The sequence below is a fragment of the Daucus carota genome, chromosome 1 (assembly GCF_001625215.2).
Source record: "Daucus carota subsp. sativus chromosome 1, DH1 v3.0, whole genome shotgun sequence".
In the NCBI taxonomy this organism is placed as follows: Eukaryota; Viridiplantae; Streptophyta; class Magnoliopsida; order Apiales; family Apiaceae; genus Daucus; species Daucus carota.
The window spans coordinates 50,540,065-50,557,526 of record NC_030381.2 but is presented as its reverse complement, the minus strand read 5'-3'; the positions used below and the strand labels follow the sequence as shown (position 1 = coordinate 50,557,526).

The following is a 17,462-nucleotide window of genomic DNA, read 5'->3' as shown; positions in this document are numbered from 1 at the left end:
GAAGCATATTAAAGATTTCAATTAGTATGAAGTTTTTGATTCTTAAAATGTCACAGATGTTGGTCATGGTTGAGATAATATCATATTAATATAGAATTAATAGGTGTTGTGGCAATAAAAAAGCCGCATAATATGATCTGAATTTTTAAATATTTAATATGGATACAATATACACGGTTCTTAAAAACATAATTAACGGGACAATAGTTCTCATATATTTTATAAATTTTAATTGCAATGTACGGTATCCCATTAAGCAGTGATCTCGTATAAATATACTAATTGATAATAAGTGGCTTATGCTATTTATTTTATTATTTCAAACATACATATACATTATAACTTATATGTTACAATATTTACTTATTAGGATAGATTTTTATCCAATACTCAACAAACATATTTGAGTTAATATAATTTTATTGAAAATGTTGTATAAGTAATTTGTTTAATAAATTTCTAATAGTTAAAGGCTTATAAATATATAGGCTCGAGAAATATTTTTAACGTGGAGGTATAGATATGTAATTTAGTTATAATCATAAAAAAAGCTATAAAAGATATTATTGATTAAATATGTTTGTAAATAAGCACAGACATTGATCGGAGCAATGACTGATTCATCATAAAATTTTAAATTTATTATATTATAGATATATATCTAATATCTAATATTTATGTACCCCACGTGCACACACACATATATAATTTTATCTCTCAATCAATGTAATTAAGAATGATTTATGATAAAATTTTGATATAGTTAATGATTGAAAATTAAAATAATTCAAATTTTAAAACTTATAAACAATTTAATTTGCGAAATTCCAAAATCATTGAATTTTGGAACTTGAAGTTAATTTTCCAAAAAATTATGAAAATCAGCCATTTTTAGAACTATTTAGAGCATCTTAGTTTGGCTATAATGGTTGGCTAAATAGAACTTTTAAGACATTATGTAAAATTTGTTGAAGGGTTAAGACATTGTGTTTTAATGGTATTGACTATATTGATTGACAAAATTTAAAAATAGTATTTTATTAATATTTTAGATTGTTAAAACAGAATATATCAGTTCAATATGATAGTAAATGATCTGTAATCTTCCTATAGATTTGTTACGTAGAGGTTCGACAAATATAATTACCCATAGGAGATGCGCTAAAATTATAAACCGCTATAGATATGGCAATATTTTTTATTTTTGATATGTGAACTCACTTTTTAACTAAGAAATTTTTATTGAAGATGTTTTTACAGTGTTATTTGTCGCTACAAATTGTTCCCGAAAATATATTATTATTACGGATTCTATTTGTTAGTAATATATTTGAGTAAGAAACGTAGAAGAGGATCTAAAGAAGGTAAAATGAGTAATTATTAGGTGGATCCTGATTCCTGAGAATCAAAATTCCATGATTTAGCCCAGGAAAAAAAATAATTCCTGAAAGAATGAGATCACAAGAAGTTATAAATGATAAATGATCATAGCTACTTACAAATACTTACAAATAATATTAATAATTAGCGGGCCCTTCAAGTTCTAATCAAAGAAAAAGACATGATAAAACCACGGGACAAGAACACACATTCTTTTCATATCAAGGCTGATCATAATTTCAGTTTGACAACATTTATCCTGGACCACACAACGGCAGGGGACGTAGGAGCCTGAATGCCTTAACTAATTAATAAGCCCGTTCTTGTGGCATTTGACACTTACTTCGCATGGTTGCTCATGATGTATTACTTAGCATTGAATTATAAATTGGAAACAGTTTATTTTTATTGTTTGTATAATAAATTTGTAAACTAATTTTTAATTTATAAACTGAATTTGTAAATTGAAAATTCTAAATTTTTTAATAATTTATTTTTATTTTTGAAATTTGACTTTTTTACCAATATACAGAGGGTCACTTTAAAAGATAATATATAATAAATAATTATTATTTAATAATTTTATACCTAATAAGTTGTAAACATCAAAAAAATTATTCAACATAAAATAAATATTACTTCTCATTTATAATCGACAAATATATATGATTGGAGTTTGAGTTTTTAAAAAGGTTAGTTATATTTTTTATTTTTGATTCATCGAACTCATGTTTTAGTTATAAGGATTTTGTACGAGTGAAGATCGTCTGATGCACCGAAGTAGTTATTAATTAGGATTGCTCTTAATACTTGAATATAGAAAACCACTGGAATGTAAATTTTACTGATTTAATTTTTTACATGTTATAAAACCCTAAAATATTTGGCAGGTTTATCAGGCGGTCGACATAAATTTACCGTAGCTAATTTGGGCAGTATGCATGCAATGATGCAAACATAACAGTAATCCAAACAGCAGCTCGTGTAGTCCTGCAGTAAGCGGAAACGGACAAGAGTACTGGATCAAAATTAATTGGCCACGTACTGCTACAGTAGATGAGCATATATAGACAAAATTGGGGACATACAAGCTCCGTTTGGGAAGCTTAAAAAAAACGATTTCTTACTTAAAATACAAGAAATAGTTTAAAAGTGAGAAGTAAGTAAATTAATAAAATATTTGGAAAAAAATTAGATGTTGTGGTAGAGAAACTAGCATTCTCAATTTCGCTTCAACTTATTTACGCAAGCGGTTCAAGAAAAGCAGAAGCTAGAATGCTTCGGAAAAACAAACATGGACATAATTTAAACACTCATCATATTCGGAGTTGTTATTGAATAATATAAACAAATGAATTGCATATTAGATATAGGAGTTATATAATTATGTTAAATTAAAAAGGATAATAATTTATCATGATTATATCACATATCTAACTTTTTATCATACATGAGAGTTATATGATAATATTAGTCAAATTTAAATTATAATTCCTCTTGTGTTTGTCAGTGTAATTTTTTCTATTTATTAGATTAAATGGAATAAAATTGATTTCAAAATTTCAAGATACCGGTCCATGTCGGATTTTCTTGGAGTGGATTTTCAAATATCAGTTTGATAATATATATAATTTTGAGTATGACATTTATAAATAAATATTTTTAAATGTATACTATCAAAATCAACTACGATTTTCATAACTAAAAATTAATGAATTTTGTCATACAGATTAAAAGAAAATTATAAATCTATTAAATAAGTTACAAAACTTATTAGTCCAAACCAAGTAATTATATATATAGATCGGAAAATGGTCTCTTGGAAGACTAAGCTTAAATATTTGATACATGAAATATATTATTATGTGACATAATAAATGTATATGAGTAGTATAATAAGTAGAGTGAAGTTTCTTGGAGTTCGTGTTTATGAAATATTAATTGTAGCTAGAGATTTAGATTATTTATTGTAATCTAATTTCATGATCCAAATTAGTTATATTTTATTTCTTTTTAACTTGTTTTCTTATTGAGATGAATAATTAATTTTTTGAATAGTTATCTTAAAACACTACTCCCTCCGTCCCTTTTTACATGTCCACTTTGAAAAAAAAAATTGTCCCAAATTACTTGTCCACTTCTCTTTTCAAAAGCAACTTTTTGTATGTTTTTTCAAAAAGTAACAACTTCCAATGTTTGACTAGCATATATATACACACAACTCTATCTAATTCAATACATTTATTAGGGATATGTATGAAAACAAGATATCCAACTAACATTTTCTTAAGATGCGTTATTTTTTCAAAAGGGACAAGTAAAAGGGGATGGAGGGAGTAGTTAATTGCGGAGTGGATTGTTTATCATCACCTTTTACATTCATAATTATTTGAAAGTAATATAGACCGGCATTTATGATAGACATAAATCCAAATTAAAATTTAAAATTTAAAAAGTTAATTTTTTTGAGTGTAGATTGATCCCTGATGTAAAATATTTCAAAGTAAATTGCCTGGTTAATATCATGACCGTGCGATTTTGATGACATAATTAAGGAGTTTTTTATTTTTGTTTTAAGTTTTAACATTGGTGCAGCAACGAAGAAATACCTTTATGTTTTCCACATTATATTATATTATGCAGGTATAAAAATACATAACAATGTATAATAAGTTTAGAATATATACATGATTTAAATTTAAATTAATATATTATATATAAAAACATAGATTTAAAATATATACATGCAATAACCGATCTATTTATATCGGAATATTTGTAAGTCAAAAACACATTCGATCATGTAGAAACCAAATCATGTTACTATGTTAGCCGGATAGGGTATGAAACTTATTTACACCCGTATTTACTATTTAGAAGCTACAATAAAAATTTATTTAATCGTTGATAAGATATTTTATAAAAAATATATATTTGAAATAGTCACTACAAGAAAACAGGGCATTTCCGACCGCCGAAATCGGTCGGAAATGAAGGATTTCGGTCGGTTTTGAAGTCATTTCTGACCGGAGTTGTTTTGGTCGGTACGTCGGTCGGTTATGTGCTCTTTATTTCCGACCAAGTCCGTCGATCGGTTTTATTGGTCGGTTATGTGCGTTTTTCTTGTAATGAGTACTTGATGTGCAGCCAATTTACAAAGTCCTTTATCTTATTATGATGCTTTAAATTGTTCCTCGAAGTAGCTGTGGAGTGTACGTAGGAGGCTCGCGGAATGTAAGAAATCCCGCCCGGTCCTGTCGGAAGGAATCAGAATGAATTTAGAAAGTAAGACTAAACATCATTGTTTCAGAGAAAAAATTAATTATATAATCAAATAAACTATAATGGTTTCTAATAAATTATAATAGTTTCTTGTTTGCAGCGAAAATGTCTTCCCAGGATTGTTTTATTTTTTTTTCTTCAACGATATCTGCTAGATATGTTCTTATACATCAAAACAGGCTTATCAAATGGATCTATTTTGGTTCGGTTTAAATCAGATCAATTTCCTATATATATATGAATTCAATTTTTTTTATTAGAAATCAAAATAAATGAATCTCTGTCTTCTCTTTTAGAGACTATTTATATCCGAGTCAAGATCACATTAGACTGTGAACTGCTTATATTTATCTATATATATTGAAGAGTAATAATAAAAGATTCTTGAAATACAAATATAAAACAATAATAAGTTTGTAGACTACCAAAAAATATGATTACAAACATCATAGTATATTTGAATTTGAAGGTAATAAATTCAAACGCTCAAATGAATTTAAATGAAACTGAAAACACAATATTTTTTGCCCAATCTACTTATTGATAATATCATATATTCACAAATTTCCCGAATTTACGAGAATTATGATAAATAAGTTATTTGATATATAATATATTATTATAAGTATAATTATAATCTTACTGCATGATCACAATATTCTAAATTTATAAGTTATATATACAATTTGGATCACTAGCGACTCAAATATTTTAAAAAGGTTCCCGTACATATCAAATTGAATCACTAACACATAATAATTTATATTTGTAAAATCAAAATTTTCATTAATTCCTAAGCCTACGCCTACGCCAAATAGTCATTTTTTTATATTTATACTAAATTACAGATTAGATTTTGTCGAAAAAAGACTCAATGTCTCAGAAGTTATTGTTAAATCTAGAATACTAATTTTTAATAATTCAAATTTGTGAATAATTAATAAATGAATGCTGAATGAGCTAAGTTATTTGAAAATTTATTTTCAAAATAAGTCGAAAATATTTTTGATAAACAATAGTAGAATTACATTACTAATAATAAATTTGTATTATTATCTTAACTTAAATTACTCTGCTGTGTGTATACTGTATATACCCGTGTTTCATGGTTGCCAATCTAGTTGCCTATTCGTATATAACACCTGTCGGAAATATGATGATACGCTCGCCCCATGCGGATTTGTATTCTTCTGGTGCGGGGTACTCGTAGCATGTTCCACCACATATTGATAGTCTTTCACGTGTGTGTTTTTTGTCATCTGATTTTCTTTTGTTTCCACTGCTTTGAATATTTCATTATCTATTAATTATCTGTATGGATACCCCTTTCATTAAGCTTCAATGAGACCACGTTATCTATTATTTACGTGAATAAAAAAGATTTGGTTTATGTGACCAAAAAAAAAAAAATTGGTTTGAATATACTTATCTATACACATTTATTTATAATATTATTTGCATATAATATTAAAAATTAGGTGATAGGGAGGAACTTGATCTTGGATACTGAGACGAAATTTTAGACGCTATTTTGTCAATAAAAACTTTATTCTAAAATGAGAGTCGGACGCTCCATCTTCCTCTAACCTTAGCCGTTTCCATCTCCTTTCTCCACGTTTTCTATCCATCCCTATCCATCTCCTTTCTCCACGTTTTCTATCCATCCCTATCTATCTTCTTTTATCACATCTCAATTCTCTAGCCCCTCATTCTCCATCCACACAACACCTTTTCTCTTCTTTATAATTTTCAATCAAAAATCCTCTTTGCATGTTTTTTCTTCAAAAAAATCGAGTTTTGTTCCACGAAATTCGGGAAACTCATTTGGGTTCTTTGTTGTCTTCTGTCTGAGTCATTATTTGTGTGTTTGAATGTCTCGCTTTATGCGACGTGTTTGTGTTGAAAATGAATTTTACGGTGTATTGGGAGATCCGGAGAACTCGCATCAACAACATTTTCGACAGGTCTATAGTTAGGGTGCGTTTGAAACAGTAGTGAAAATCGCATGTGCTCACCTCTCACAAAATATATCTGTTCATAACATGAGGCCAACTAAGTCCTCTGAACATTGTACTATCCATATTCCATGAAATTACTCTGAGGGTCAATTGTGAAGTTAGTGATTTCGGAGGAAATGCAGGTTGGATTGAACAATAAACCATCATCTTCATTTTTAATTTTATGAATATTTAAATTCAGTTAGTTAAGCAATTCGGAAACAAAGCGACTAATTATTTAACTCATTTATTTGTTTTTCAATCTAGTTGCATGATCAATTGGGGATTTGTCCCGATCGAGTCTCTCTCGTATTAATAAAATCTGCTCTAAATTTTGGCAAAAAAAAAAAACTTTATTCTAAACAAAATGTACAAGCTCTCTACCGTGTCCTCCAAATATACCGGTACGAATTATATTGTTAACAAAATAAATGATATAAATAAAAGTACACACAAAAAAATTATCACTACGATTTAAGAATAAGAACAAAACGGAAATTGTGTGAATTCATCTGACTCAATCGTGCGATATATATAGACAATTGAGATGGAAGTACAATGTTAAAATGATTGTCAAGACCCGTCCAGAGAAGTAGAGAAGAGTTACGAAAATAATTTAAGAACAGGACATCTCAAATAAGACAGTGTTAAGAATTGAGTTGCCGGTGGGAAGAGAATAATAGGAAGGTCAACTGCTTTTCAGTTAACAATACGTGTAAAAATCACAATACAACTCTGATTTCACAAAGTCGTCTCGTCTATATGAGTACTGATTCATGCAGCTTCATAATACTTAAAATAACTGAATCTGGAAATCGAAGATCCAGGTCCAGATAAACTAATATCTGCAAAGGCCATGCCACATTGTGACTAGCACTGTTCTATAACGAGCTCGAATAAATAGTTTTAAGGCCTATAAATTCGGGGAACAGTCTCTTACAAATTATTTCTTATCAAGAAAACAAAATTACTGAAATGCAAATGACTAGTTCTAAATTTTTGGTAGTTATGTTGTGTCAATTGATTGTGTTGCCTTTTTTGTTTTGCCTTGCGGAAGGACAGGGTTTGAAAGTCGGATTTTACGACAAAACATGTCCTAATGCCGAGGCCATAGTTAAGGAAACGATGGACCGAGTTATGGCTGTGGCTCCTTCTCTTGGTGCCCCTCTATTAAGACTGCATTTTCATGATTGTTTTGTTAGGGTATGCACATTGGAAATTCTCGTTGTTGTAATGCATTTAATTTTCTCTGTAAGGCCGTTACTAATTTGTACGCGTTTTCTGCGTGCTGCAGGGCTGTGAGGGTTCAGTGCTGTTGAACTCGACGAGGAATAACCAAGCTGAAAAGGATGCATTTCCAAATCTCAGTCTCAGAGGATTTCAAGTCATTGATAGAGCTAAGTTGGCTGTCGAGAAAGCATGTCCTGGAGTAGTTTCTTGTGCTGATATAGTCGCCCTGGCAGCTCGAGACGCTACTGTCGCTGTAAATCAATTACTATTTCTCAGAATTGTTTTTTAGTTTGTATCTGAATATCTGATTTGAGAGTATGTGACTTAATATTTCTGTTCAGTTGAAAGGACCATACTGGCAAGTGGAAACAGGGCGAAGAGACGGAAGAGTGTCGATGATAGATGAAGCTCTAGTGAACTTGCCTTCTTCATTGGACAACATAACTACATTGCTGCAGCGTTGGCATCAGAAAGGTTTAAGTAGAAAAGACCTTGTTGTGTTATCAGGTAAAGGAATGAACTTGCATAGTTAAAAATTCCGAAAACCTTAGGCCTACTCTCATACTATTGTTGCGTATAGGGGGCCATACGATTGGAACTTCACACTGCAATGCATTCACTAATCGTCTGTACAATTTCACTGGCAAGGGCGACACAGATCCAAGTTTGGATTCTAACTACATAGTTAAGTTGCAGGAGAAATGTAAAGCCGATGATCAGACCACATTAGTAGAGATGGATCCGGGAAGTTTTAAGACATTTGATAAACATTATTATACCCTGGTTTCGAAGAGAAGGGGACTATTTCAGTCTGATAGTGCCCTACTTGATGATCCTAACACAAGGACTTATGTCAACCATCAAGTTCATCACCTCAAATCAAATTTCTTCGAGGATTTTGGTGTTTCCATGGTAAGAATGGGAAGGGTTCAAGTTCTGACAGGAAATGCCGGTGAAATACGGAAAGTCTGCTCAATGGTTAATTAACAGACAGTGCATTCTTTCTCCGTGTGCTGTGTGTGTTTGTATGAGAGATAGAAAAGGAGATTGTTTTTTAATATTTCTACGCTCCCTGGGGATTTAAGATTGTTCTCTTCTACTTTCAGATATAATAAAGTTGTTCTTGGTTTCTTTAATAGCCAAAACTTTTATGTTGGTTTGTTTTTCCCTGCAAATGGTGCCTCTTTATTAAGATTGCATTTCCATGAATGTTTTATAAGAGAATGTACTAGTACTTTCAATATTCATGTTTTCGTGCCGGTGATGTTTCAGTGGTTTTGAACTCAACTAGAAATAACCAAGCTGAAAGTCTCAGAGTGTAAACCTGATTATCAGAGGGTAGTGCCCTGCTTGATGACCCTGGGATAAGGACTTATGTCAAACATCAAGTTAATTACTTGAAATCAAATTTCTTAGAGGAATTTGTTGTTTCCACAATAACATTGGGAAAGATTCAAGTTCTTACAGGAAGTGCACGTAAAATGGTAGCTTTGAGCAAGATAATGAATGTAAGGTAATGAACTAAAACTCAAAGAATCCATTTTAAACAGGCATGCATATAATTTTCAGTAGATGAATTTTATTTACTACTATAAAGTATAAGTTAGTAAAAATTAGAACAACACATTTTTTATGGAGTACTTTAAAAAAATATTGAAAAAAATGTATAATATAGTTCAACTTTGTAGCAGATATGTCAAAATAGTTGCATCAGAGTGTATGCCAGCAGTAATTCACCCAATTCAAGTGCAAATGTGCATCTTAGCCATTCAACTTTGGTAACCATGTACCAACAGTATAATTACAAACGAGTTCACCTTTGTTCAACACTTTAGGCCTTGGGAAATTTGTATAACCTTAAAGGGCCAAATGGCTAATTAAAAATCAAGACAAATGTTATGCACAATACTTTTAAACACTTATGAATAGATTCATTCAAGGATGGTTCACCAGATGCATTCACCACATAATAATACAGCACAAGAAGCTATTGCAAAGTAATTTTATTCCCAAGTTTTAACAGTGATTAATCTTAAGTTACCATACATAGCATGTAAAATGTTAGGCAACTGATTTTTCAATATCGACCACTATTCTAAGTGGCTTTTAGAACTTCAATCTCAAAAACTAACATCGAATTAGGCTGAATACCCCATGCCGGGAATCCACCACTTCCATAGGCGTAGTCAGGAGTGCACTGCATACATAAAAAAATAGTATCAATATTGAATATCATGAAAGTAACAAGAATACAGAACCAATAGACAGTAATGAGCTTACTTATTCTGCCTACATATTTCAACATATTTTTCATGCCAATTAATCCCTCATTCTTAAATTGTTTTTAAAGATATACCATATCCATAAGAATCATCATCATCATACAGCAGCATGTTAGCATGTTAATTGCATGCATGTTTAACAAAATAAATCAATACGTAATTAACCGTGTTGAGTAATAAAGTGAAAATCAAACCCGCTAAAAGTCAACAAGTTTTAGTTAAAGTGATGATACAAAATTAAATTATTTCTGAATGTGAATAAAAAAGAATAATATATCACATATATCACCTTTAGTTTAGCAACTTCTCCAACTTGCATTCCTAGAACACCTTCATCCCATCCTGTAGAATAAAATAATACATCAGTACCAAAATGATTAGAATAAGGAAGTTAATATCATATTAAAGACAAGATGCAATGAAATAAAGCATCAAACATATTCTCAGTCATGAAGGTCCAAAAAAAAAACACAAGTTGTTAGCTAATATAAAACACAATGATTCGTGCATTCTTAAGTTAAAGATAGATATTTAGCCTGCAGCCAAGGGACGGAATAGCTAAAGGCATATATGTTGTTGAAAAGTTGCACAATCAATATATATGCATAGTTCATAAAGCTACAACCTGAGTAATATCTACTGGAGTCAATTAATTATATTCAGTATGCGAAGCTCTTTAACATATAATCCAAAACATCTGATGACATTGGTGTACGCACCTTTAATAACTTGTCCTTTGCCAATCTTGAAGGAAAAAGGTGTCTGGCCTGGATCTTTTGTGCTAAAAATTATAAGAGAACATCAAACAAAAATGAGAGAGATCATACAATTGTTCCAATACAAGATAAAATAATTTAGTAAAATTACCCAAACATCCCACCAGTAACTGCTTAAAAACAAGAAAAAGAACATACAATGACCAAAAATTAACGAATCACAACGTGGGGTCTCCACATCTGCACATCCCATCATTTAAAACCACCCAACTAAACTAATATAACATATTTTACTTCATCAGCTACGTCAACATATTCACAACCATATAATCTTTACCCTAATCAAAACCCCACCAAAAATTCAAACTTTACATTATTACCACTCACCTCCAAAACTTCTGAGACAGATCATTGTTTTTACCTGAACAACAAACAATTCCAATTATAATCACCGCATAAGCAGCCACACAGCAAAGTTCAATATACGGGTTTTAAGCATACGGGACTAACCGAAACCAGTGCAGTGAACTTCAACAGTCTGACCAGGAACCGGTTTGGGTCCGGTTCCAGCTCTAAGCACTTCCTTCTCCACTCCCATTATACAGACTTGCAAAATTCAAGAATCACAATCTACAATAACAACACACTCTATACAGTTAAAGCTTATAAATAAATTATATTGGGACCAAGAATTTTATTCATTTATCGAGATTAACAAATGAAAAATACGCTCAATCTACACAAAATTAAGATAAGGGGGAATGTAAAATGAACATTGCAAAGAAACATATACAAAGAGTTAAAAGTGCTAGAGATGAATCTGAGCATACCTCAACTGAGCGAGCAAACCCTAATTAGATTTTACAAAGTGCAATCAAGAGCGAGTGTGTATTTGTAGTCAAATTGGGTATTAATAGCCCCACCATCTTATCGGGTCATAAGTGCAGCCCATTTAGTCTTGGGGCATGTTTGTGTCTGTTCAAGTTATTTTTGACTTTAACGTGAAAATTGTTTGTTCCCGTAAAAAGTTAACTTAAAAGTAGTACTTTCTCTGTCCCTATTTACATATTTTGTTTGATTTTTGTGTTCAAATTGATCAAATTTTGGCGGGCAATTATTAATTATTTTTATATGATCTTGAAAATCGAATAAATATATTTTAAATTAAAATAGATGTAGATTCTAGTAATATATTTTTCATAATTTTTCTAATAATTTTATATACGTAAATTTCAGTCAAATTTTAGTCAATTTAACCATAAGAAGTCAAACAAGACAAATATATGGAGACGGAGGGAGTAATAATTTATAAATTGACTTAAAATTAGACATAAGCTTGAAATATTTTTTTCACCGACTAATTTTTCTAAATCTTTTTTTGATAAAATTTACTCATAAATCATAGATTTAATTTATCTATAAATCATTTTTATTGTTTATAATTATACTTTTAATAATTATAAATAATTGATAAGCTAAAATTATATAAACAAATATTTTAAACTCCAGGCTTATTAAATCACGTTAAATCATAAGTTACGATATTAAACTTAACTGAACGGGCTTTTAGGCCGATTGCTTTTCTAGATAGCCTTATTTTAAATGATATAATAATAATAATAATAATAATAATAATAATAATAATAATAATAATGTTGAAATAACAAATATCTCATAAGTGGGCGACTAGGAATATGCTTTTGCATTCAAGAAAGATATTTTTGTATTAACGGGAGGAGGGCCGTAAATGAGCAGTGGACAAAAGGTGGAGTACTTGGTTAAAAATTGAGTGGATCTTGAATTCTTGATCATGATTTAAAAAATTGATTCGTAAACTGAATCGCATTTGATCAAATGTTTGGTTAGAGAGTCTACAAACTGGTTCGGTTAATGTGTTTACATAATTTGCAAATAGATGAAAAATGGTTTGGAGGAGCAACTCTAATCACGAAAAGTCTTTAATTAAAAAGTGAGTTGGCTATCAAAAATAAAAAATATTGTCAATATCTTGAAAATATCACACTCTAACAATCTCCACCCCTTATCTGTAATTTTAGTTGGAACCTCTACAGCTCTTCCATTCTCTTCTCCTTGGCCTAGTCCGAAAGCCGTAGCCATCTCAGACCTTTCTTTTGTCGAAGAAATCTGTTGGCCTGCAAGCTAAACCATCATTTAACCTTTTTCTAAAACTAAAACTAAAAAACTATGACCTCTACTTGGAATTGCGTCGATGAGTAGCCAACTGTCTTCGCCATTCATGTATGGGAACCTGCAATAACATAGAGAATCATTAGTCTATATTAACACCTAGAATCTGTGACTTCTCTTGGCAAAAAAAAGAAAAAAAGAATCTGTGACTTCTGTGGTCTGATCCAGCTCAAAATAGAAGCACTTACAGCAGGGAAGCCACCATAATCCCCAGGCACATTGATATCCTTTGTAACACAGCTATTAGCAGCTAGTCGGACCTGTAACACCTCAAAATGCTTAATTATAATAGTAGGAAGCGTTACTGAGACAGAGATCTGGCTATGGATATTTAGCTATATTACATGGTTCTCATTAGTCATTTCACATCTATTCTGCAGCCAGCAGAAATGCATATTTAAATCTGTTAGTAGATGATTAACAATCTAATCAGAAAATAATTAAAAATACCTTGGATACAATGGAGACATGATCACGCACAGCCACCCTTCCACCAAAAGTCACATAGTCTCCCACTCTAAAAGCAGTTTAATCATTTCATTTCAGAATTTCAATTAAAACAATAGATGAAGAATAGAAGTGAGGATAACTTACGTCACAGAACCCGCAATCCCAACTTGTCCACATAACATGCAATTCTTTCCAATTACTACATTGTGGCCTATCTGCAAAAAAAAAAAAAAAAATCTATACTATATTATTAAAGCCATACATACAAAAAATTGATTGTTGGTTTGGAGTCCGGTACAGTGGTTTTATAACCTCTGGATTATTTATATTAAATTGATGAGAACCGTTTGATTGAATTTTCTATATTTCACTAAGATGCTACTAAACTCTAATGTTCGAATCCCGTCAACAACATATTAAAATTAATTATTAATTTAAACATATATAAGAAAATTATTAACTAATTATATACATCCTTACGATTACATCCGTGCATCGCACGGGTTATAGGCTCGTATAAATAACAAACAGAGATGAAGTTCTTAGTCAAGGAATGCATATTGTCAATATTGCAAAAAAAGATTGATATACCTGAACTAAATTATCAATCTTGGAGCTATCCCCCACAGTAGTATCTCTCCAACTGCATGACCAGAATAATAATAGTGTAGGAGATTAAGTTGTAAGATAGCAATGATGAGAAACTGATGGAAAATTTTAAGGAAACAGAAGCTCACCTTCCCCTGTCTATGCATGAATTGGCACCTATCTCAACATGATTCCCTATCCTAGCTTTCAACGTCTTAACAAATGTAGTAAAAATTAAAAAAAGGTTCAAAATTAAATGTAGAGAGAAGTAGAAGTCTGTTCATCATATGCAAATTTGATGGATATTTAGAACACAATCAAAGTTTAGTACGTGATGATTTTATTTAACATATACAGTATAAGAGATGCAGTGAAAGAACCACAGTGTGACCAAATTGACATCGAGTCAGAAACTGTATAACTGATTAAATTTTTATCAACCTGAGGTTTCTTCATCATGTTCCCATGTTCATCCAGATAAAACCCAAATCCTGTGAGTAAACATTGGTTTAAGTAGTATGGAAATAGAAAAGGTTTAGCTTTTCAGTAAAAGTTTGTCAACACTAAATACTTAACACAAAATATGTAAGTACGATATTCAACCATCACTTGACCAAGTGCTATTTATGTAATGGTTTGCTTAAATCTTAATAATATTAGTTGAATTGAGACACTCAGATCCGTACCATCTTGACCAATGCAGACGCCATTGTGGATAACACATGAATGACCAATTGTGCAATTTGTAAGTGCAGCATTATACCTGAAAAATTAACGAAATTGAGTCACGAAATATACAGAAAAATCATCAGTCCATATATATATCAGATCATGTGCATGTGGAAGGAAATGACATATAGGAGCCATATACATAAATTTGACAACCAAAGAGTCGGGTATCTGGGTAAATGTGAGAGGGATTTGCAGGAGCCTGCATAATGGTGTATGCCTACTGATATTTCGAACAGGAAACAAGAACTGCATAATGCTTTTCGGTTCCAAATTATATGCCTTAATTTCATTATAATGTATTAGAAGGCAATATATTTTAAGGCGAGATTGAATATTGCAGACTAGCATATATGAAAATTCAACTAATAAAACAAATTTTGGTTCAACAGAAATCAAGATTTTGAAATTTAATGAAGTAATATATCAAAGACAGCAGTTCATTTATATAGTCAGATTGTACCCTATTGTTGTTGACTGTCCAATTGTAACATCAGGTCCAATAATAGCTCCAGATCCAATATGAACATTTGCACATATGTGACATCTTGCATGGATATATGCACCAAGCTCTACATGTGCTGTTGGATCAATGCAAGCTGACTTGTGAAAAATCCCACCTCCATTTTGCCATTTTTCGAAAACTTCGTCATCCTTTCTAGCATTCTCCTCTAATACTGTACCATAGAAGCTCAGCTGAGATGCCAAGTTAAAGCGTTGCAAAGAACTTCTAATATAATGTACATGCAGGAAACAGGTTTCTTTTTATTTAACATGATCCCTTCTAGCATTGCAGAGTGTTCTGCAAATTTTAAACATCTATAAGATTGCGTTTGGAAACATGTACTTCATTTCAAATTTTGAATTTCAAATGACATGATTTGAGGTGTAATCTCAAATTCTCAGTTTTATACTAGTATTTGAATGTCCTGAATTTCAAACAAAATTCAAATCCAACTTTTTCTGAGTGTCGAAACATGCCATTTGATCAAATCCAGAATTTCAAATGAAATTCAAGTTCCCAAACAGGCTATAATTATTCTCCGGTTTTTCATGTTCTCTTGCGACCCCATTAATAATTCAGATTTTCTAGTGTGCTAATAGGCACATACTAACAACCACTTTTTAGGTAGATGGTGGATTTCTATTGACTACCATCTAATTAACAATGATGGCCCCTGCATGCACAAAAATCTCCTCCAATTCAATTACTTCACCTAAACCCAAACAAAAAGTACCAGTTTCCATGTTACTTTTAAGTTCCAGTTTCGAACATGTTGTATGAATAAATTAAAGTGTATATACTAATATACAGAGACTTAAAAAATTAAGACACCAGGTAAATCGCTAACAGTCTAAGAGTCATTTCTACAAACACTTAATGTGCATGTACGTATATATGGAGACTGACCTGGGATTACTGAGCCTGAAAAAGAAGGCTGACGAGTAGGCAAAGTAGAACAATTCAGAGTTGTAGCGAAAAAAAAATGGCGATTCCTAGATATTATATTGTACGGGTTTATTTTCCGAAGGAGCGTCATTTGTAATGTTTATAAGTAAAAGTAAGAGAGCAGTTTTTGTTCTTTTTTGTTTTGTCATGTAAGAGAGCAGTTTTTTTTATTAAAAACAAGTGAGAAAATACTTAGACTTCTATGCTTCTATTCATAAATAAATAAATGGTTGATTCTGGTCTGTCAATTTTAGGAACATATTTTCTGAAAAAAAAATAAAAAAATTTAGGAACATATTCGATACTCTGTCTGTCCCACCGTCCAATTCAATTTTATATGTTTATTTTTCGACATTCATTTTAAAATGTTTAAAACTTATAATTTCATAAATTTTTTTTAAAATTTTTCCTTTTATAAAAATATATATGTTATACTTTTATTCAAAAAAGAACATCTTAAAAATAAGCTATAAAATTATATTTTATTGAAGTATTAAAATTCGTGCCGCTTCCACGTGCCCAACGTAAACTATTGACTCGGACGGAGGGAGTATATTTGGTGTCATACAAATTTACGGAAAACCATGGCTTTTTTATTAGTTTTTAGAAAAATTTGTATGAACTAAATAGGCTTGCATGAAAAAATATTGAAGTTTTATATCACAAAAATTAATAGGGCTGTTTGGATGAGTTAAAAAGTGCTTCTTTTTTAAAGTAAAAAAAAAACTGAAATAGAATATAGTAGTTAAGACTTATAAGTGATTAAAGTGTTTGAGAACAAAGTATAAGTCATGAAACAAAAATTAGAATTTTTAGTTTTTTTATAAGTGTTTTTCTATTTTTTATACAAACGGTACGAGTAAATAGCGGGGCTTCGTACCACTTATTTCTATACAGTTTTCTTTGTTTCGCATATATCTTAAATTTTTTATAAAATATAATTTAATAATTTATTTTCAAATTTTTTGTTTTTAATAAAATTTTAGTTATGAAATTTGGTTTAGAAAAAAATTACTAAAATAATTTATAAAATTATATTTTACAAGAGTGTCCAACCTTCTCTCTCAAACTTATATAATTCACGGGCTCGGAGAGTTAAATACCCGGGAGGCTTCCAGTTCTCCCTTGACGGGAATCATAGTGCTTTCAA

The 17,462-nt window shown here is 30.7% G+C and overlaps 3 protein-coding genes across 3 annotated transcripts; 1 reads left to right on the top strand and 2 right to left on the bottom strand.

Annotated features, from left to right (window-relative positions):
* Positions 1-7,596: 7,596 nt before the first annotated feature.
* On the top strand, positions 7,597-9,066 carry LOC108197838 (peroxidase 27). Its single transcript, XM_017365553.2, has 4 exons — positions 7,597-7,862; positions 7,954-8,142; positions 8,231-8,396; positions 8,470-9,066. The coding sequence occupies exons 1-4, from the start codon at positions 7,635-7,637 to the stop codon at positions 8,874-8,876; spliced, it is 990 nt and encodes a 329-aa protein (XP_017221042.2). The 5' UTR covers positions 7,597-7,634; the 3' UTR covers positions 8,877-9,066.
* Positions 9,067-9,877: 811 nt separating this feature from the next.
* LOC108210603 (peptidyl-prolyl cis-trans isomerase FKBP12) lies at positions 9,878-11,876 on the bottom strand. The gene is made up of 6 exons (XM_017381966.2): positions 11,718-11,876; positions 11,398-11,517; positions 11,275-11,308; positions 10,891-10,952; positions 10,461-10,513; positions 9,878-10,086 (listed from the first exon to the last, which is right to left on the bottom strand). Exons 2-6 carry the CDS (start codon positions 11,483-11,485, stop codon positions 9,985-9,987), a joined length of 339 nt encoding a protein of 112 aa, XP_017237455.1. The 5' UTR covers positions 11,486-11,517; positions 11,718-11,876; the 3' UTR covers positions 9,878-9,984.
* A 953-nt stretch (positions 11,877-12,829) lies between these two features.
* Positions 12,830-16,477, bottom strand: LOC108214840 (probable UDP-3-O-acylglucosamine N-acyltransferase 2, mitochondrial). The gene is made up of 10 exons (XM_017387058.2): positions 16,274-16,477; positions 15,326-15,539; positions 14,820-14,896; positions 14,575-14,624; positions 14,283-14,347; positions 14,137-14,188; positions 13,690-13,760; positions 13,546-13,612; positions 13,284-13,355; positions 12,830-13,156 (listed from the first exon to the last, which is right to left on the bottom strand). The coding sequence occupies exons 1-10, from the start codon at positions 16,401-16,403 to the stop codon at positions 13,100-13,102; spliced, it is 855 nt and encodes a 284-aa protein (XP_017242547.1). The 5' UTR covers positions 16,404-16,477; the 3' UTR covers positions 12,830-13,099.
* Between the last annotated feature and the right edge of the window lie 985 nt (positions 16,478-17,462).

Bases quoted from the DNA above. Each gene is read 5' to 3' on its own strand.
- LOC108197838 (XM_017365553.2), top strand. From the start codon at position 7,635: ATGCAAATGACTAGTTCTAAATTTTTGGTAGTTATGTTGTGTCAATTG. The intron at 8,143-8,230 runs GTAAATCAATTA...ATTTCTGTTCAG, and splicing joins CTCGAGACGCTACTGTCGCT to TTGAAAGGACCATACTGGCA. The intron at 8,397-8,469 runs GTAAAGGAATGA...TGTTGCGTATAG, and splicing joins AGACCTTGTTGTGTTATCAG to GGGGCCATACGATTGGAACT.
- LOC108210603 (XM_017381966.2), bottom strand. From the start codon at position 11,485: ATGGGAGTGGAGAAGGAAGTGCTTAGAGCTGGAACCGGACCCAAACCG. The intron at 10,514-10,890 runs GTGCGTACACCA...TTTATTCTACAG, and splicing joins CAAAGGACAAGTTATTAAAG to GATGGGATGAAGGTGTTCTA. The intron at 10,087-10,460 runs GTGATATATGTG...TTATGTATGCAG, and splicing joins GAGAAGTTGCTAAACTAAAG to TGCACTCCTGACTACGCCTA.
- LOC108214840 (XM_017387058.2), bottom strand. From the start codon at position 16,403: ATGACGCTCCTTCGGAAAATAAACCCGTACAATATAATATCTAGGAAT. The intron at 14,625-14,819 runs GTACGGATCTGA...GTTTACTCACAG, and splicing joins CGTCTGCATTGGTCAAGATG to GATTTGGGTTTTATCTGGAT. The intron at 14,348-14,574 runs GTTGATAAAAAT...ACATTTGTTAAG, and splicing joins ACATGATGAAGAAACCTCAG to ACGTTGAAAGCTAGGATAGG.